This window comes from Diceros bicornis, chromosome 1 (assembly GCF_020826845.1).
Source record: "Diceros bicornis minor isolate mBicDic1 chromosome 1, mDicBic1.mat.cur, whole genome shotgun sequence".
NCBI lineage: Eukaryota > Metazoa > Chordata > Mammalia > Perissodactyla > Rhinocerotidae > Diceros > Diceros bicornis.
This window is the reverse complement of record NC_080740.1, coordinates 2,655,647-2,677,697: the sequence shown is the minus strand read 5'-3', so window position 1 is coordinate 2,677,697 and position 22,051 is coordinate 2,655,647. Positions and strand designations below refer to the sequence as shown.

The 22,051-nt window shown below is 36.2% G+C and overlaps 1 protein-coding gene across 2 annotated transcripts in view; it reads right to left on the bottom strand.

Annotated features, from left to right (window-relative positions):
• Positions 1-22,051, bottom strand: part of TNPO1 (transportin 1) — an 88,116-nt gene that overhangs the window by 29,814 nt on the left and 36,251 nt on the right. For both annotated transcript variants that reach the window (XM_058559451.1, XM_058559527.1), the window contains exons 3-9: positions 20,440-20,515; positions 16,316-16,465; positions 13,012-13,118; positions 10,980-11,113; positions 6,141-6,222; positions 3,015-3,137; positions 1,057-1,175 (exon numbers count right to left, since the gene is read on the bottom strand). In XM_058559451.1, coding sequence (XP_058415434.1) covers positions 1,057-1,175; positions 3,015-3,137; positions 6,141-6,222; positions 10,980-11,113; positions 13,012-13,118; positions 16,316-16,465; positions 20,440-20,515 — 791 coding nt within the window. The remainder of the gene's footprint in view (positions 1-1,056; positions 1,176-3,014; positions 3,138-6,140; positions 6,223-10,979; positions 11,114-13,011; positions 13,119-16,315; positions 16,466-20,439; positions 20,516-22,051) is intronic.

Sequence of the window (22,051 nt, the reverse complement as noted above, 5' to 3'; positions counted from 1 at the left end):
TGCTTATCCATTTGGCTAAGAGTAGAGAAATTATAATTAATGGCTGGCAAAAGTTGTGATGGGATGGGACATGCTGGTGGGGTGTAAAGCGCCATAACTTCACTAGAGAACAATTTGGAATATTTACGAAGAAGCTTTAAAACGCTCAGACCATATGATCTTGGTCAAAATTACTTCTAGGAATTTTAGCTGAAAGAAACAACCACTTATGGACAAAGAAAGATGCTCACTCCAGGATTATTTATGATTAAGAAAGCACACAACATACAATAACTGAAAAAAAACTTTCAGCACTAACTATAGCTAGATGCTACGTTAAGTGCTCTACATACTATCAAGTTTAGCTCTTCCCCAAACACCCTTGAATATATGGTATTTGGTATATGGTACTAACACGAAAAAAACCCAAAAAACAAACCAAAAAAACATTAAAAGACAACACAGCAAAGATACTAACAGTGAATACTCGGGGTGGTGAAAATCTAGGAGATTTTAAGTTCCCTGCATTTTAATTTTCTTCCACGAGCCTGTATTACTTTATTTTCAAAAGAATCTAAGTATTACTTTTAAAATACATATATATCAAATCATTATGTTGTACACCCCAAACTATACAATGTTTTATGTTAATTATAGCTCCATAAAACTAGAAAAAACATATTTTAAAAAATAACTGATTTAACAGCACTCACTGGGTTAAATAAAAATAGGATTAACAATAGGTTAACCATAAATTTCATAGCATCACAACTAGTAGGAAATGATTTTTGGGGAAAAAATCCACACCAGAGTCCATGATCGAATTACAAAAAAAAGAACTGTGCCATGAATTATCCAAAATTAATTATGATTTAGAATAAACCATCCTCACATAATTAAAAAAAAATGTAATCGCTTCTCAAAAAACCTCTTTATTTGTGCCAACAGTAAAATTAAGTCTGACTTCTTTAGAACTTCACTCTCTGATGGCAGAAGAATGCAACCTAAAAATATAAAAATGAGGAATCACTGTTAAATTCAAGAACAAGAGTAGCATTCATAAGAAGAAACACTTACTTAGGAAGATGCCTTATGAGTACATCTTTGCATATTGGCTGCTCAGCCAAAGTGAGCCAAAATTCACAGGCTTCTAAAGCCACATTTTCATCTTGATCTTGGGTCCTCTGTAGCATGTACTGTAAACAAAAGAGCCTTAAAATTAATCAGTTCAAATCATACATTAAAATAAACCTAATCTTATTTCAACAAGTTAAAGGTCCTCTGCCATGGCCTTCTACTTCATAGTGGTTCTCAACCTAGGCTTTGGATTTTAAACAAGTTTCCTAGTCAATTCTAACATGCAGGCAAACTTAAGAAACTACTGCTTTAGAACACTGCCTAATGAAAAGTGTTCAACACAGGTGTTATCTGTTTCCGTATAGGTGTATTTTGTTTCATGAAACCATAAGATGTTTAAAATGTGAGTAGTAATAATCAAACATTAAGTCTTCTTAGAAACATTAAAATAAAAAACTCCATTAGACCTTCCTTAAAATGAACTCTTTTTATAACATAACTACTCAAACTGTCTCTTGTAATGGATATACTTTCACATAAAGAGATATTGACTATTATACAATTACAAAAGTTAATTTTTTTAAATTTGGAAAGAAATAGCGACATTTCTTAGTGCAACTGTAACTTGTAGTTTCCAACAAAATAGGTTTAGCATGTCCTCTGAACATACTAATAAGCAAAATTCATTTTTAGTTGGAGGAATATCTGATCCTCAAATTTATCCAAAGGCATAGTGTCTACCCCTCTTTGCCTAAATGAACATCTCACATGACAAAATATGACAACACAAAGTTGTGATAGGCCAGCCACTATTACATTCCACACCATGTCCCACTACTACGCTGAGTATTGCTGAAGAAAGAACTTCAGCATTATAAATTAGGCTCCCCAGCTGTGACATGGCCCTAACAAATGATAAAATGTCTTCCTTAACCTTCTGGTTAGCTCCAAACTCTCTTGCTCAACTTTCAACCAACCCCACCTGATTCTTCTAAACACTTCACAGTGAGAATAGGCCCACAAGAGAAAATGTCACTTCTCCCCATCCCATACTGCTGCGTCTCCTCATCTCTACAATTATCCTTCTCAGTGTATTGGAACAAGAGGTGCTGCACATTATGGATGCTAGCCTTCTTCTCACAGGTCGTAGACCCCACCCTTTAGGAAAAGATCTTCCCTCTCCACACTGTACAGATCTCTGAAAGTGAAAGACAGGATCTAGATATTGTACTATTTGATACACTTGCAAAGCCATCTATTACTCATGTACAACTATATCCAGTAACGTGGAAATCAGGTGGTCGAGTCTGACTCGAGCAGTACTGAGTACTGGCCAAATTATTTTGTTCTAATAATCATTATATCTTGTTATTATGTATTCCTTCCTTTAAAAATGGCTAAACTGTGATCAATGTACTTAGAATTTCCTAATAAAATTATTTTAACCCCATGGGGATTGAAAGAGAGGTTTTTAAAATCTAAATCAAAATCCATTGCTGGAACTAACTATAACAGTTACGTATTTTCTACTCAGAAATCTCGTTGTGACCATAAATCACAAGTTGATCAGATCAATTTTGCCAGCAATGGGTAGAAAACAAACTCTTTAATTCTAAACTCCAATGACCAAGAATATGCCACTTAATCTACCCCAGCTTTATTAATCACTTAGCCTAACCCATATCTACTAAACACAAATAATCTACATCTAAATATTTCCTAGTTATCCTGGTTAAAAGCTATGTACTCCTTTAAACCACTTTTCCCCTCTTCAACATCTTAAATCTCATGAAAGAAAAATCACCATAAAGATAATTTATAATCTTATGACAATCATAACTATTTTTTATAGTTATATGTTAAATAAACTGGAAAAAGTGGCTTCACATCACACATTTTCTGCCCAGGATTTTCCTGGGGGAATGATGAGACGCGAGCCTTTCAGCTGTCTGTGTTACCTCGACTATGTTATGCATGTGAGGAAGCAGGCGGTCCATTCGCACTTCCAGCAGCATCACCAGTGCTCGGCACACGTTTTTTCGTACCTCTGGTTCTTCATCACCAGCCAACGCGAAGAGATTCTATTGCAACAAGAAACATTTTTTTCTAGTTAAATATTCCAATATGTTAGAGAGGTTTATATATAATAACCAGTAATACGCAAATTGGTAACATTTAAAGAAACCCTAAGAAGATACAGTACAAATAAAGAGTGAATTAATTGGTCTATAATATTAGGTTATAAAGTAAGACAATTAAATGTAGGCTAACTGCAAAAAATCACGATTTTGGTATATGATCTAAAGCCATTCTTTCTGACAAAGTATGCTCGGTTGTGTTTTGAGGTAGTTTTTTAGCTTGTGAGAATAAAATCATGTCATTAGGACACAGTGGCATTCATCCAGCTCACCCAGAAGAAGAGATCATCATGAGAATACCACTTGATTTACCCTTCAAAATTACCGTCTGTCAAGAGATTATTCCTAACAACCTGACTCTCAAGGTGATAACAGATACAAGTTCTATAAAAGCATCAAGTGGGAAATAAATACTGAGTTTCTAACAACTTAACCCTAAACTTCTGTTGTTCACCAAGTCAACTACTGAAAAAATAACAAAAGCAGCAATCGATCTCATGCTGTTCTTAACAAGTTTTTCTACAAGGCAAAAGAAAAATGTTGGAATGAACAAGTGACTATTTTGTTTAACCTTCACAACTCCGAGATTTATTATTCAATTTCATAAAGAAATGGAAGTTTAGACGTTAAGTAACTGGCCAGCCAGCTGGGATCTGAATTTGGTTTTTGTGGAATCATGAAAAAGTCCATGCTCATTTCACTACACCAACAAGCCTCCGCTACAAAAACAAGTGTCTCTTGTAGAGGATGCCAGTGGGGTGTGAGAAGAAAAAAAATAAGCATCCCCATCTCACTCCTGAAGTTTTACTTTATTTACACACACAAAGATACACACATGCATTAAAAGCAGTGAAAAAAATCACTCAAAACAATAAGTAAAATCCAATGTGTCCCGCTGTTTTCTCCCAGAAAATCACCAAAACGTCTCCAAGTAGATGACAAGAAAGCGGGTCAGACGACGGAGAAGTTCAAATATCAACGTGACAGCATGCGAAGCACTGGCAGAGCGTTTTAAAAACTGTGATTTCCCCCAGTCTTGCCTCTATACCTGACGCTCTCAAACTGTTGTTCCTCTTTTAATTAGATATATTTCACACGGTCAGAGAAGAATACAGTTCTTCCAGCAGGCACTGCCTATATGTTAGATACACATCCTTCATTATATCTGATGTTTTAAGTATGAACACCCAGTTTTGCCAGGGAATGTTATAGCCACGTGTTAGCGACCAAAACACTTCTCATCAATATTGTCAGACATTAAATGTAGACATGACACCAGCCCCTGAAGAATACACTGAAAACTGCAGGAAATAATTAATCCATTTACTCATTTAGCAAATAGTTCTTGAGGGCCTACTATGTGTCACACACCTGCTCTGGGGGTTTACTGCTCTTGTAGGAGGGAGAACTGGTTGAATCTCGTAGGATTATCAAGTAGCAAAGAAGTGCTAATATGGTATTTAACACTAATGGAAAATATTTTTAAATGCTGGGAAATGTTCTTGCCCCACTTGCTGAGTATGGTCCTGTGGAATTTTTATTTTCAGAGAGAATATAATTTCTTTTATTCTAAACTATATTTCTGTATAAGATGCTGGTATGTCTATTACTGTTCCCTTTATTAAGCTGTGAAAGGGAAATACCAAGGAAATACTATTATAATTAAAACAAAAACTACTACTACTTCTAAAAACAACAGCAGTAGATAACAGGTAGAGTGCTTACACTGTGGCAGGCATGTTGCAATTTATTTAGAGCAAATATCTTTTTAACAATGCAACAAGGGAGGTCCACTCTTAGCCTCATTTTACAGACAACAAAACTGAAAACATCAGCTAAATAAGGAGCCCAAGCTACTAAGCTGTGGAGCTGAATTTAAACCCAGGCAGCCTCATTCCAGACAGCTAATACTATCTGCCCACTAACCTCCATACCAAATACACTGAGGGCACCCTGAGGCATAAAATTTATGTACCCATCCCTAGCACCACGCACACTGCCTGATTTATAGTAGGTACTCAGTAACACCCACTTAAGATACATGTTTTGGTTTCAACTTTTAAATAGGCTACAGGATCCTAATGGCTATTACTTGTAGTCTACTGGTAAAGGATGCTCAAAAAGGAACCTGTCAATTTAAGTGATAACAAAAAAAATGACATTTTTTCCCCACTTTCTATATTTCCCAACAGAAACACCAGCAGTACGGCCTCTGAAGGATTTTTTTTTTAAGGACAGCTGAAAAGGAATGGACTATTTAATTAAATTTCATTTGATGAATATAAAAGCAAAGTTCTTAAGGAACTTTAACAATCTTTTCACAATTGCTGTTATCAAGCAGTAGAAGTTCTGAAAAGAAATTCTATTGCTTAGGGTTCATGGCCAGAAAATTATGCTCTTGCTGTCTTTCTGCTTTTATCAAGTTAAAAGTGCCTTTAGAAACTGCTTGCTGAGATATAAGAGTCGATGTTCTCCCTGACACCTCTAATTTTACAGTGGAAACCAATGGAAAAATTAGAAGTACTGTCCTTTCAGCCTGTGCCTTCAGGTTCTTTATCAGGTTAAGCTGATTCAACCTTACCAATGTTTCATGTTTCAAATATTGCAAATGAACTGGGAGATTTAATTTCCACATGCAATTTCAACAACATATTAGAGCGGAAATTTTTATACTCAAGATTTAAACACACACACACACACACCCCCCCCCCCCCCAAAATCAATGTTTGTATCATGATACAAACAGAAAAATCAGTAACAGAGGAAAAGTGCTTTTATCTCCAGTTAACAAAAATTGCAGTCAATACTGTATCCAATTTTATACTATCAAATAATTTAAATACTGACAGTTTATAATTACAAATTATTCTAGTTATAACATAAAACTACATGCAATTAACATTTTCTAACTTTCTCCAAAGCAAAGAGTGGGATGACAAATCTCACCTCAATAAAAGAATCAATGTGCAACATCAGAGCTTGAGTCCTACTGATGATGAACTGATTGACACACGCCACAGCGTGAGACCTAGAAACAAAATGTAAAATTTAACATACAGTCATTGCAGCTTTCTTCTATTTATAAAAGACTGGCAAGAACTTAAACATTCCTCCATAAAAATATTATGGTGTATGTATAGCCATATATATATACACACACACCATCACATATAAACACACACACATACCCTAAAAAGAATGAGTCAGATTTCTGTGTGTATTAACACAAAAAATGTGAATGATATATTAAGTGAAAAATACAGGTTGCAGGGCAACATGTCAGTGCTTCTGTGAAGTGAAAAGTGTCTGAAAGGACACGTGCACATTTTAATAGCGGATACCTCTGAAGAGTGGGAGGTTCACGGGGGCATATGGGAATTTATTTTATAAATATGGATTTAAAAATAATGGGTATGCATTCCTTTGAAACTAAAAATGGGAAACAGTCTATAGTCCACATGTTCTGACATACCCAATTCAATCCCACAGCAATTCTTAATGGCACTCCCTTTAAAAATATACCCATGATCCAATCCTTCTTAGTACCTCCACATCCTCCTAAGCCCCAACCGTGATCTCCCACCAGGGTTACCCTAACAGGTTCTAACCAGTTTCCCCACTTCCACTGTGCCAAACCTCACTACAACCTGTTTGACACACGTAAGACCACACTGCATCCTTCTTCAGATTGCTCCAATAAAACAATCTACTTTTTCTACAAAAGCTCAAATGGTAAATATTTTAAGCTTTGTGGGCCACATAATAAGACCTCTATGGTAGCCTCATTCCCTCCCCCACTTAAATACAACCTAGTAAAATATAAAAGCCATCTTAGCTCATAGGGCATGGCTGGATCTTGCCCCATGGGTCACAGTGTGCTGACTACTGGCCTAGACATTCCTCTATAATGTGGCTACTCCCTACCCCCCCTTCACTTCCAACTATGTTACACAGTTTTTTCTTCTGTCACTCTAATAAAAGGCTTGTTCCTAACTCCAAGGACTTTGTACCTGCTGTTCCCTATCTTAAATGTTCTTTGCTTTGATCTTTCAAAGACCTGCTACTTTACAGTAGTCTCCCCTTATCCAAGGCAGACATATTCCAAGACCCCCAGCAGATGCATGAAACCGCAGATGGTACTGAACCCTATATATACTTGTTTTTTCCTATACATACAGACCTATGATAAAGTTTAACGTATAAATTAGGACAGTAAGAGATTAACAATAATAATAAAATAGAACAATTATAACAATATAGTGCAATAAAAGTTACCATAGATCTTAGAAACCTCAGCATACGATTTTTTTTCTTTCCTTATTAAATCCAGAATTTTCACCTTTTCACTTAAAGGAAGCACTTGTCGGCTTCTCTTTGGCATATCTGAGTTGCCAGCATTACTACTCTTGTGCTCTGGGGCCGTTATTAATTAAAATAAGGGTTCCTTGAGCACAAGCCCTGCGATATCTTGACAGTTGATCTGGTAACTGAGATGGCTGCTAAGTGACTGACAGGTGGGTGGTGGCATATATAGTGTGGATCTGGACAAAGGGATGAGTCATGTCCTGGGCAGGAAGCGGCGAGATTTCATCACACTGCTCAGAATGGAGGGCAATTTAAAACCTATGAATTGTTTATTTCTGGAATTTTCCATGTAATATTTTTGGACTGCAGATGACTGCAGGTAACTGAAACCAGGGAAAATGAAACTGCAGGCAGAGAAGGGTTGTTTAGGGTCTCTGCAGAAATGCTACCTTTAGAGAGAATCTCCTATAAAAATATCTCTGGTCACTGTCTAACTCCTTATTCTCATTATTTTTCCACAGTATTTATTATTAAATTATGTTATTTATTTACTATTATCTGTCCTATCTGCCTCCTCTTCTGATAACCCAAAAAAATAAGAACAGAAAAAAGGCACCACCATGCACAGCCAATAAACATATGACAAGACGCTCAACATGATTAATGATAGAGAAGTAAACCATCAAGACCATAAGGAAATACCATTTTATATCAATTTGATGGGAAAAAGTTAAAATGTGTGACAGTACTCAATGCTGCATATGTGTACCCAGAGAATCTTCTGCTTTGTTAATAAAGAGTATAAACTGATGCATCCAAATTGGAAAACAGTTTGATGTTATTTCTTTGAGTTATTCATTCATGTGCTTTGTGTCCCAGACATTCCTTCCCAAGATTTTTATGTCTTCCTAAGAGAAACTCGTACAAATAGACAAGAAAAGACGAGCATACAGATGTTTGCAGCACCACTATTTGCAACAGCAAAAACCAAAGGCGGGGAGCAAGGGGTGAGTACAGGACTAAACTGCGTAACTGTCACGCAAAGGAATAGTACACAGTAGTCAAAACAAATGACCTATAGTGACACAATAATATGGATGAATCTTAGCAATGTAATATTAAATTTAAAAAGTCACCCAAGATTAAATTCAGTATAGTACTTTTTATGAAGTTAAAAATAAAGATATATATACATTTTGCATATATATGCAAGGAAATTATTTTAAAAAAACGCAAAGTAGGGATAAAGTTGGGATTAGGTGTATGTTGTTCTCAAGGTCTTAGCTTTTGTTTTAGATGGTGGATTTCAGTGATTATTAAAAATAACTAATAAATAACTCAAGACTAAATGGAAGTGGACCATGATGAGAATGTGTCACGAGCTAAGAATCAGAACCCAATTTTGTACACCTCCAGTACGGTTAAGAAAATAAAATGGTTCTGGTTTTTAAATTGCTTAGTCATGTGATGGATAAAACTATATTCCCAAGACCATAAGTTATTTTGAGAGAGAAAACCACTCTTTTTTTGCTGAGGAAGATTCGCCCTAAGCTAACATCCGCTGCCAATCTTCCTCTTTTTGTATGTGAGCCACCACAGCACCACCACTGACAGACGAGTGGCGTACGTCCGTGCCCGGGAACCCAACCTGGACTGGCAAAGCGGAGGGTGCTGAACTTAACCACTAGGCCACCGGTGCTGGCCCGAAAAACACTTTTAGGAGTACATAGTAAATACCAGTTAAACTGTGTTGTTAAGGTGTTAAAAATAATAATGTAGAATAAACCATATAAAGATGGAAGATGTTTAGTGCATAGCAGATACACTCATTTACCCAAATAGCCATTAAAATGAAGAATAATTTTAACGGGATGTACAACAGACTCTCAAATGGGTAGTAATGAACGTTCACCGAATGGAAACATTTCTGTATTGTTGAACTCTATTTAGTTAAGTTTTAAACAAATGACCAACTACAAAAATGTATAAAAATTACAAAAGAAATTTTTATATCCAGCAGTGGTGTACCAATTACCAGAAATATGTTTTTTGGATTTTTCTGTTCTTCTTTTCACGGCTGAGAATTAGTTACAAGAAAGTGAATTTCTTAGAAGTAAAGAAAACTATGCAAATCACACTTTCTCTCATCAGCTTAGTGAAAATGTTAAAAGGGGGAGACTTCCTAGGGATCATGAACTCCTCTATCTAGTTAACTATGCCAGGAAGAGTAACATTTTATTTTGAAAATGTTGTTATTTGCATGACACTACACAAATAAGCATCTATTAATTGTCCATTCTGAGTACAACACTGTATTAAGTACCACTTAAGATGAAAAATAACTAAAATTAAATCTAGGTAAAGAATAAGAACTAAATAGAGAATTTAAGCAAGAAAAAGATACCCAATTCCCTCTGGTCCCATTTTCGGATACCATCATCCTCTGGAATACAGGTTGGAATCCTCAAGTATGCCCCAACGGGCTCTGAACTAAGAGTCACGGCCGATGCACCCAAGTTCATGCAGTTGGATATCCCTGAGTAACCACCTCTAGGAACTGCATAATTTCTACTTCAAATAGTAACATGATGTTTGATTATTCTACATAAAAGCATGAGGCACTGAAAACTGGAAACAACAAGAATCAAAGCAACTGACAATCCGAAGAAAGAGCAACAGCTTCCATAGAAACAACGAACAAAGGTCAAGTTAGAAAAAATTACATAATTGGAGAAGATAAACAAAAAAAAGTACCACAGCCTGGGGAAGTTTTGGTGAAGTTACAGTCTCGCCCTCCTTAAGACTGTGATAAAGGCCTCAGGACAACCACAGCTTGATAGGACAACTAATGACGATAAACTTAATCAAAGGCCAATTTAGTACTCTAAATAGAATGGTACTTCAACAACTACATGCCAGGCACTGTTCAAGGAATATAGAGCAAAACAAAGCAGACCAGGTTAACCTCAGGACCAGCCAACTAGGCCCACTATGTGATTCCAGAGTGTACTCAAAATCCTTCTACCTTCATGCTTAAAATGTTATAATTAGACATAAAACTCTTAAGCTAAAATTACTTAATAATTTAGATGTCATATTGGAGGAATTTTTATTACACAGCTGCAAATGAAGGTACTTGTATTTGGCAATATCCATAAATCAAAACAAAAACAAAAAACAACCCCTAAACACAATGAATTTTAGCCTTACACAAAGGAGCTTAAAAGCATGACTGTTACCCATTACAAATGTAATTAACCATGCAGAAGGTAGAGAACTATCATATTCAACAAAAATTTCATCAAACATGTCACGGGTTTTGTTATTAAAGAACAAAGTTTTAATTATCAAAGTCACCTTTGTTGAACATCCAGTATCTTCTGCTAACCACAAAAATGGTCAGGTAATGTAAAATAACAAGTGGTCAAGCTTATATCGGAATTTATAAATTAATTTAATATTGGCTATATATATACATACCTTATTTTCGGACTACTGTGCTTAAAGAACTGTAAAAATTTGGGAATCATGATGTTGAGAGGACGATCTAAAACATCACTATCTAAAATCTCAGCAGAATCTTCACATATCTTCTGAAGGGCGCCAAACGCTCCCTGTAAAAGACAGCTAAATTATTATAATTAAAAATGAAGTCATTTTAAAAGCCAATTGAGGAATATTGACTAATTTGATGTATTAATATTCTCAGCCCACATAAAATTCTGCCTCATAAAATCTATAAATTTAATCAATTTTAAGACAGAAATTATTGGTACGGATTGTAATAAATATTACCTAGTTCAAAAACCTAACTTCTCCTGAAATATTTTTGCCAATTTTAAGTCAACACTAATTCTTCTCTTATGAAATACTAGTTTGTTAAAATTGAATATAAAACTCTACCTTTACTTATAAGTGTATTTAACCAAAAAGAGGTCTTAATATCATTAAAAAATTACTTATATCTAAACCATTCATTGGGTAAGTGACAAAATCTGTTAAAAGGGCAGGCAATTCAAATTGGCAACTATTTCCCTATAACCATTTTTACACCAAAGGGGCCAATCTAGAGTTCTTGTACATAATACGTAACCTACTCTTAACCACCCACTTTACTGCTCATAATCCCAACAGCAGCCCCCTGGTGCTTACTCTCTACAGCACAGTTAATTTAAGAACACTGTCTCTCTAAAATATGACTGATGTAGTGGCTCCACAATTTCACGATTACTGCAGTTTAAATTTTCTATTCTTGGAATGTGCTTGCTTAAATTTTTTTTTTTTGTGAGGAAGATCAGCCCTGTGCTAACATCTCCCAATCCTCCTCTCTTTTTGCTGAGGAAGACAGGCCTTGGGCTAACATCCATGCCCATCTTCCTCCACTTTATATGGGACAACGCCACAGCATGGCCTGCCAAGCAGTGCATCCAGGTGCGTGCCCGGGATCCGAACCAGCGAACCCCGGGCCACCGCAGCAGAGCGCGCGCACCCAACCGCTTGCGCCACGGGGGCGGCCCCCCAAAATTTTGATCTCCTTTTATGTTATTACCGTGATACCAAAGCACTATTTAAATTTTAATCAACTGTTACTTGATGGCTAAATATTATTATCTTAGTTTTTCTGTAATCTTCTCAATGTATTTCCAAGGCATTATTTGGAGAATGTATATATGAGGATGCAAGATTGTTTTTTTTCTTCTTGGGAGGAAGAAGAGGGACTTAGAGACTGCTTTGCTAACTCACCTCTCCCTAGTCCCCCCTCCTCCCCCAAGTCAGATCCGGCAACAACCTGCCAAGTCCAAAGACCACCCAACTCCTTTTTGTTAGGTTATGCCTGTGCCTGGCCTGCCGCCAAGCCTTGCTCTTTTTTGAGAGGGAGAGGAGTCAGTGCCTTGGAGAGGCAAAACACTGAAAATGGTTTCCATTTAAAACAGATTTCTACCCAAACCAGAAGCCTACTAATGAGAGAGATACTTAAAGTACTCATTAACAATGAGAAATTGTAGGAGAAGAAATCCACACAGACTCCCTCTCACCTCCCCAAATGGAAAGGTGGCTACTGACTGGATCAGGCGCAAATAGCAAGAGATGGTAATTAATGTATGATTAAAACCAGACTAGACATGCCTCAGACATGTCACACCATAAGACGCACAGAAACAATTTAGAGAAGCTGAAAAAGTACTCATGGTTTGGTAATTCAAGTCTATCTTCAAAAAATACCACATCAACTGATTAAGCTCTGTTTATTACATATATACACACCCAAAAATTGTTTTAAAATACAAAAAACAGAAGTTTTTTCTTTACAGAAAATACAGTAAAGAGGTTTCACAATTTAACAGTCTTTATAGAAAACAGATAAATGATCGTTAATGTAAAACAAAAAGGTAACTTCAGGCTTCTGAGTTTTGAAGTGGTATGTTTCAGAGGAAGTATTTTTTCCAAAGGTTACTAGTATACAACATGACAATAAAGATAAAAAACTTATATATGAAGCAAATATCCTTACTTCACATGTGTTGTAATCTTCAGAATCCAATAGGCTACAGAGTTTTGGTAAGAGGTCAGGCCAATTCTGCAATTCTCCCTTGGAGGCTATGGTTGTAATCAAAATACCTTGAAAGAAAACACACACCTTTAAGAAATCTGACCACATTATGCTAGATACTGCCATGTCAACAATCGCATGGGGAACGCAAGTGCATGCTTGTGTGGGAGCACACACACACATTTAAATGTCCCAGATCAGCCTAAGACTTCTAAACCATGTAGACAAGAACATTCACCAAGGACCCTCATATCACCACAGCATAAATCAGATCTGTTTCTAATCTTGTTTTCCAACACTTCACCCTCTTTTGTATTTTTTTTTTGGTAAGGAAGATTAACCTTGAGCTAACATCTGTGCCAATCTTCCTCTATTTCGCATGTGGGTCGCCGCCACAGCATGGCTGACAAGTGGTGTAGGTCAGCGCCTAGGATCGGAACCCAGGCCACTGAAGCGAAGGGCGCTAACCCAACCACTTCACCACGGGGCAGGCCCCCCTCTTTGTATTTTTAACAAGTATCTATACAAAAGACTGCAACTTGCTCTTCTCTAACAATACCAAGAATAGTTCCTCTAATTAAAATTACTCCTATTTTATACAAATTATATACAAGAATACAAGGAAAAAAACCCAAAATGTTGGCAGCACTGATCACTGGGTGATAAATACGCATCTGTTAGGTTCAAATAAAAATACATCAAGAAGCTAAGAACAGCTCCCCGACTTAACCTAAGATCAAAGCCATGGACCATGGCAGGGAGAGAGAGAGCAGACAAGCCATCAATTGAGAACAATCCTACAAGGTCACTCTGCAACAATTCCCCTCGTGTGGACATGCCACACACTCCAACAGTTCCCGCTTACTGGATCAAGGATGCATCACTGGCAAGGGTGATCTTGGATTTGGAGGCGGAGTGGCATGTCCTGACTGATCATGTCACTTGGACTGACTGGATTATTCCAACTGTGTTGTGCAGTTTAGTTTTGACAGTTAATGCATTATGCAAATACATAAATATGTAACACAAAAAACTTGTGTGTTAATACAAACACAATAATAACAGAAAAGTTTTGTGTTAATACCTTTCTTTGCCTTAGTAAATTTAATATTAGTTACATAATGTTATATGCTTGGTGATTACAGATCTTTCAGTATCATAATTAAGTGTATAAACTCTGACAGTAGGCAAATTAAATGTATTCCAAGCTTCAAAATATCAATCTGTGAAAGCAAAACAAAAACAAAAACAGTGCTCTCTTCATGGTTATGTTGAAAATTCAGTGAGATATGCACACCAAATGCCTGGCATATAGTAAATATTCAATAATTATCACTGAACAGCAAATTCCACTGTTTGTACATATAAATCCTCTTTGAATTTTCCACCGTTAGTGTTGAGAAGGTTGCTCCTAATGGTAAAGAGCTAAACAAACGTCAAGAGTAAAGCTGCTGGCCAGGACTTACTCTCCGCCAAAACAATTAAACTATATGGTGAAGGTCAATGTATTGATACAACCCTGTTAGAATACAGTGACCTTCTCATAAGATCAGACAGCAGCAAGACTAACAGCAGATCTGTTCCTTCTTGCCAACTACTCTTTCCTGAAGTTAAAACAGAAAAGAATTGAGGGAGAAAGGAAGCGCTGCATCTGCCTAAAGGAAACCAACAGTGTCTTAAAACAAGCAATAACAAAAACTAAACACAAGCTGCAGCCTGGTACCAAGAGACCCCTGACAGTCAATACTTCTGTCAGAAGGACATTAAAGAATGTTCACACTGACAAATTCAAGTTTATCTGGCCCCATAAAACTCATCCACTCCCGAAAAATCTTCTAATGCCTAGCAGAGTTGCAAAAAGTGGAAAGTTGTAATCCTCAGCGTACACAACAAAGATGGGAGTGAAAACTGGTGTGCTCGGCAATACCTTCTAAAATTTTAAATGTTCAAACACATTTTGACCCAGTAATGCCACTTCTACGTATTCACTCTACAGAAACTTTCCCACAAGTGTATAAACACACATAAAAAGAATGTTCACTGAAATAATAAAATTACAAATCAACCATATATTCTTTAACAGGAGAAACCATTTTACATTCATCTCATGGATTACCACACAATCACTAAAATGTGGTCCTTCCAAGTACACTTCCTTGGCAAGATTCCCAATACATACTGTTAAGATGTAAAAATCTGAACGAGGCTGGCATACACTCACCACTCTTTGTACCACTGTCAAGAGTTGGAAGAGCATTAGGAGGGCACACGAGGATCCATCAGAATGACCTTTCAGAGAAAAGGAGAGTCCCTTTTCTCAAATTACAAATGCCCTCTACCCACCCCATCTAAAAATCAGTGTTAATAATGGCAGCGTTTACTACGTGAATATTTGGAGGCCAGTCACAGAGCCTCTGTTATTTAAGAGAAGAACTGCGTACTTTGCAAACCCACCATGAGACAAAATATACAAAAATAATGAACTTTGAATGAAAATAATTGACTCAATATGGAGGTTCTTAACTGCCTTCCATTTAAGCAACCTGCCCGATTAACAGAAGCTTTCCCAGTCCTCGTAAAGTCAAGCTGCTTAAGCCCGGGGCACCCTGAATGCTCTCTTCGGCAGGGTCCTCTGGTGCACACCTGCCCATTTCCACCCCACCAGGTCAGGTGCACTTACCCAGCCAGCGTGCCTGCTCTCAAACCTATTTATATCAGTTACTATAACAAAGCATCTTCACTCAGTATTACATGAACTGATAGAAAGTTGTTCTTTCACTGAAAACTTTAAGTTGAACACTCTGAAAAGACTCAAAAATTGCTGTAATTAGGTGTAGACAAGGCAAATATTAAAAACAAGGGGGAAAACAGCAAAAATCTATGGTCCTATACTTAAGTTGTTTTATAAAGAAGTTTTTCTATCCATGTAAAAGAAAGTGAAACTAGAAATGATACCCTATGTATTACATAAGGGAGACAGATAATAAGGAAAGGCAATGCTCCTAAATTAATATCACTTGTTAATGCCCCATTTTAACCAACTTTGATTAAGCAACTACCAGTAACTCCAGTCCCACTGGATAAGAGAGCTTTTACTTTAATCGTTAACATTATTTCAAAAGCATTTACAAGTGGCAATGAAAATTTTCCCCCATCACAATTCAACATGAAATGGATGACAAAAATTCCTATGGAAGTGGTCTGTCATTTCAAAGAACAACTCAGTTACAAACAGGATAAGCAAAATCGTAATAAGGTAACTTACCTACGGTGGCTCTAATCAGAGGAGAGGAGTCACCAATATTGTTTAAACATTCACTCTTAATAAAGTCTGTTACACCATTCGGGAAGTTCTGAAAATGTGCTTTCACGTTATTCTTCAAAATGAGACCACTCAGTGATCTTGTGGGTTCATCTGTAATAAAATAACAATAGTATTGAGCTTTAAAGTAGTCTTGATTTCAAAATGTACCAAGAACAATAACTTAAAAATTATTTATGTTCAAAAACTGATTGCAACATTCCAATAATTTTGCTATAACCAGGAAAAAAATATCATAAATAATTATTGAAAGATTAGCCCCATGATTTATAGCTCAGGGTTTCTCAACCTTGGCATTATCGACATTTTGGGCCAGATAATTCTTTGTTGGGGGCTGTCCTCTGCACTGTAAGATATTCAGCAGGATCACTGGCCATAGATGCCAGCATCACTTCTCCAGGTTATGACAACCAAAAATGTTTCCAGATAATGTCAAATGTTGGGGTGGTGGGGGGGAGAATTGTACCTGGTTGAGAACCACTGATTTAGTTTACGAGTTAATTTAGTTTGTATATGGCCACTGTACTCAAGCTTTATTGGACCTGATATAAACATCAAATTACGTATCTGAAAGTATTAGTCACTAAAAATATCCTATTAGAAAATGAAGTGGACAGAGAACACATGGGATCACCTTCACATACAAATAACTGCCGCTCATTTATATCATGTTTTTCACTTGCCTCTGAGCTAAAAAAAAAAAAAAAAAAAGGGTAAAACAATTTAAAAATTTCCAGAAGTATTTTAAAAATAGAATTTACTTAAAAAAAGTTTAATCCATAGGTGGTGGTAACAAACTTTCAAGAAGTAATTTAATACTAGCAGAATATAACTGATGCTTTACCAACTGGCATCACCAACAATACTAACAGTAGTTAACATCTTCTGAATGCTCATTAGGTACTAAGCACTGCTGGGTAGTCTGCATTTTAATCCTCACAACCTCAGGAGACAGGAATTATCATCCCCACAGCACAAGTGTAGAAACTGAGGCCTTTGCGAAGTCACATGAGGCTACAGAGTGGGGAAGCCAAAATACCACCGTCAGGAGTCTGGCTCCAGAGCCTACGCTTTGAACCTACTGCACAGTATTGCCCTCCTCAGGTGTGGAAGACATGAAGAACTGGAGTGTGAGAACACACTAGGACAGCACTACTGTTTCATGTACCTTATTAAAAAATAAAATACCCCAAGCTTACTCTAGTTAGTAGTATGCTCCCAAAGTCTGGCATTGAAATCTTCAAGGGGGAAGCACACAGAGAGGCAAAAAGATAGCAAAGTTTCTTTGCACATCAACTCCGTTCAAGCCATCACAGCAACACAGCCTAAAAGCTTTTATGTCACCATCTAACTTCTTTCCCATTTCAATTACAACCCATTCCAATGAGTAACATAAAATGAAACAAAAACACTTCTAAACTCTCTTGAAAGTTTAAAAGTGTCATAAAATAAATGAAGAAATAGCCAGATATTTCACTTACTCAAGCAATAAACTGTTTTGTCTTAAGTTAGCCCTTAATAATTCAGTCACGTAATTTTGTTTTACATGGCCTGTGTATTTGTTTACAAATACACTGTATCGTTTTTACAACAAAGGGTTAAAAGAGGAAGAGTTTCAATAAATCACGAGGTGAAATGATTTAAAATTAAAAATATAAAATATTTTATATTAAAATATTTTAATTAAAATTAAAAACATCCTCTGTCCAAAATCCATTTAAAAGAGCCACCAATTAAACCATTTCCTCTTTTTAAAAAACTAAGTTTTTCCTTCAGTGGGTCTCAATTTGCTCCTCTGTAAAGTGAGGGAATTAGCTGGTTTCTCCCAGACCTAAAATTTCACTCCATGATTCACTGTAAACAAATTCACATGAGGAATGGTAAAAAGATGACTAAATAAGCATCTTCATTTTAAGATGTTTTCTTCTCTGATATGGATGGCCACAATGCTAATAGTTTTTTTGATAGAAAACTAGATGTATAGCAAACTTGTGTCCCAAATGAGTAAACACAAGAAGAAATACCAAGTGTTATACAAATGTAAAGCTCCTACTATGTCCTTTGAGAAACCATGATTAATGAACAAAAGAAATACATTTTAGTTAGGGTGAAGAAAACCTGAATAAAATCCTTCCCAACATTTTGTGGTTTTGTAATTAAGAGGTCTTTTTCAAGGCATTTACACCCAACTCTCTTGCTGCTATTTGAATTATGCTCCTTTGCTTTTTAAAATACTTCTGACGTATCCTTATATCCCAAGAAAGCTTTAAAAAGAAAAAAGAGCATAATATTGTAACAATCTTAATAGTTGGAATTTAGGATGAGGACACGACAGAGTAGACAGCTTGGTGAAAATAAGCTTAAAATCTTCAAGTAAAACAATTATAGTTTAGCAACATTCATTTACGAAGTATTTAAGTTCTTTAAAACAATAGCAATGAGGGCGAGCCCTGGTGGCCTAGTGGTTGAGTGCAGCACGCTCCGCTTCGGCAGTTCAGGTTCACGTCCAGGGCACAGACCTACACCACTCGTCAGCCATGCTGTGGTGGCAGCTCACATACAAAATAGAGGAAGACTGGCAACAGATGCTAGCTCAGGGTGAATCTTCCTCAGCAGGAAAAAAAAAATAGCACTGATTTGATTACAAACTACTGCCTGGAAAAATAAAATTTCTATATTAAGAAACAATGTATCATAAATATATTTATCAAACTAGGAATATTAACTGCTGAATTTAAAGACATGCTGAAGGAATTTCTAGTTTCTTAAAACCTAGATTTACCAAGTTTCAAATTATACCCCTCAATAACAAATTGAAATCCCTAAAATTAACTAGAAAATTATTTGAAAATAACCCAAAACAAATCACTACTCTGTGCATAGATTGTCGAAATCTGAATAAAGACAAGATTAGTGAGATTTTACTACACATTAAGGCCATTAACCTGCTAGAGCTTGGAGCTGACACCTTACAGATGCTCTGGTTCTCTAACGCAGGCATTTTACAGGTGAAAGAGCAAGGGAGGTGAAACGAGTGTCAGAGTCTCAGACTTATTTCCCACCTCCTCGTGCAGTGTTGTTACTAACTGCGCTATGTGCTATGAAACACGAATCACTGAATAGGGTGCAATGCTTTCATTTAGAGGCCAGTCAGTTGCTCAATAAGTACCTGAGTGCTTGTATGTGTCTGACACTGCTCCAGGAAGGGAATACTCAAATAACTCCACGAAGGACACCTCTAATGTAGGCTCCATGAGGGCAGAGATGCTTGTTGATTCTGTTCACTTTTATTGCCCTTGAGCCTGCAAACTGCCCGGTAAAGAAGCAGTGCTCAATAAATACTTGTGAAATGAATAAAGTCTAGTGGAACATATTACATGTATTAGAAACAGTCAAATGACCATGTCATTCAAAAATCAGACTAGTTTTCAGGCTTTAAATAGTCATAGAAGTAGTTCAAATTTAAAACTGTTGTAGAAGAATAGTTAATGGAAAAAGTTTCATGTATACTGTTAGACTCTTATAACTTTTAAAAAAGTTACAAAAGTCTATGCATAGAATGATCCTATTTTTCATTAAATTGTAAAATAGTTTATAGCCATATGAAATTGAGTAGAATTAATTAATCAACAGACTAACAGTAATTCTCTCTGGGTGATGGAATTATAAGTGATTTTTCACTTTGGTTACATGAACTTTCAACTGTTTTCTATAAACACACATATTCACTTAATTAGTAAATCCTGTATTCAATCTGTATATTAAAAGAAGTCCATCTTTATGACATTCACATACAAGGACTGAAGCAAAACACTAAAGCAGACTTTGCAACATTCTTCTCATTCGCAAAGAATGAGGGAATATATATAAAAACACCAAATTAACAACTGAATGCTTATTAAGCATCTAAATGCTTAGAGGGGTAGTAACAAGGCTCTCTGCTCATTGCACATCTGGAAAGCAAGTGGTTATCACGAAATGAAATCTTTTGAAATGAATAATTCCCAGTATATTTTAACAGGTCTCAAAGACACTTTTAAGTAGTTACCAACACAAACCCTGCTTACCTTCAGATTTTAATTTTGTAAGAACAAAAATCAGGTAGTTGTTAAAATCTGGATATTGATTGAGTTGTTCCAGTTTCTACAACAAACAGTAGTTAAGGAAACTTCAGTGTAATCTAAGGAAGAGATTAATCATTTTTAATATAAAATCAAGAATCCTTTTTGTGATACTTTTAGCCTTGCATTTTTTTTTTTTAGTAAGAATAAAGTTATCTTATTAAAACCATCAATACACTATTCCAAGAACACACTAGTGATTGCGTTAAAACCTCTTAGGTGCTTTACAGCTAAAATATTAAACTTAGTTCTATCAATTACATGCAATACAACGTAACCCAAGTTCCACCTTCAGCATGCTCAACACAGCAAAAAAAAATTTTTTTAAACAATTTCTTTGATGTATTCAAACTTTAAAAACCCAAACCAAAAAGGTATTTAAGTATAAAACAATGACAAAAATTAAAAGCACTCCAAGGGCCGCCCCGGTGGCGCAAGTGGTTAAGTGCGCGCGCTCCGCTGCGGCGGCCCGGGGTTCCCTGGTTCGGATCCCGGGCGCGCACCGACGCACCGCTTGGCAGGCCATGTTGTGGCGGCGTCCCATATAAAGTGGAGGAAGATGGGCACAGATGTTAGTCCAGGGCTGTCTTCCTCAGCAAAAAAAGAGGAGGATTGGCGGATGTTAGCACAGGGCTGATCTCCTCACAAAAAAAAAAAAAAAGCACTCCAAAGATATGAAAACAAATCTTTTTAAAGAGCATTTAGGGAAACTCACTTTATAAAATGGCTTTTTAATTTAAAAAATAAAAGTGCTTTTATTACACTCATTCGCTCTTTAGAGTTCAAGAAATTAAGATAAAATGCTATTTATGCACAAGTCTATATATCAAATCTTATTAGATGATGTCAGTATTATCAAATTATTGCACTGCAATAGTTCTACAATTGTTTCCCCTCACTAAAATGGAACATTTCTAGTGACACAAATCTGCAGGTACTCCATTCTGTTGGCAGGCAACAGGGACATGATGCTCTATTATTTTTCTTCATGCTCTCTTAACCTCTAATATGCTTTTAAATAACACCCCTAAGTGTGTTTTATTAGTTAGAAATATTCAGATGTTTTTACTCAACGGGCCTAAAATTTTTAAATTAAGTCCATGATACAAACTCTAGGTACACTGTATTAGCTTTTTATTACATCCTAGAATACTCTCAACGTTTAGTGGTCAGAATGTAAGTTAACTAGCAAGATACCTTCTCCAGAAAAATTTCAAGGTGTAACCACCTTCTCTGACCAAGAAAAACCCAGTGATTTTCTTAGTGAATGGCGACGATTAACGGCATGCTGATATGCTAACAAATTTTTCATAAATATTTCCTGACAAGGTTTACTTTTTCTTACATCTTGAGCTGTCTATCCTTACTATTATAACGGTATTTCAGAAAGTGTTCGAACGTATACAAAAACAATAATTAAATACATTCTTTCCTAAGGAAACACAAAAGAACAAGGTCATCATTAGGGGCACTTTGAAAATATAAAGCACTGTGTATTTTTAAATACCGCTGGCCTCTACCTACTGAAATTTAACTTGTTCCTTAGGCAGAGGGCATG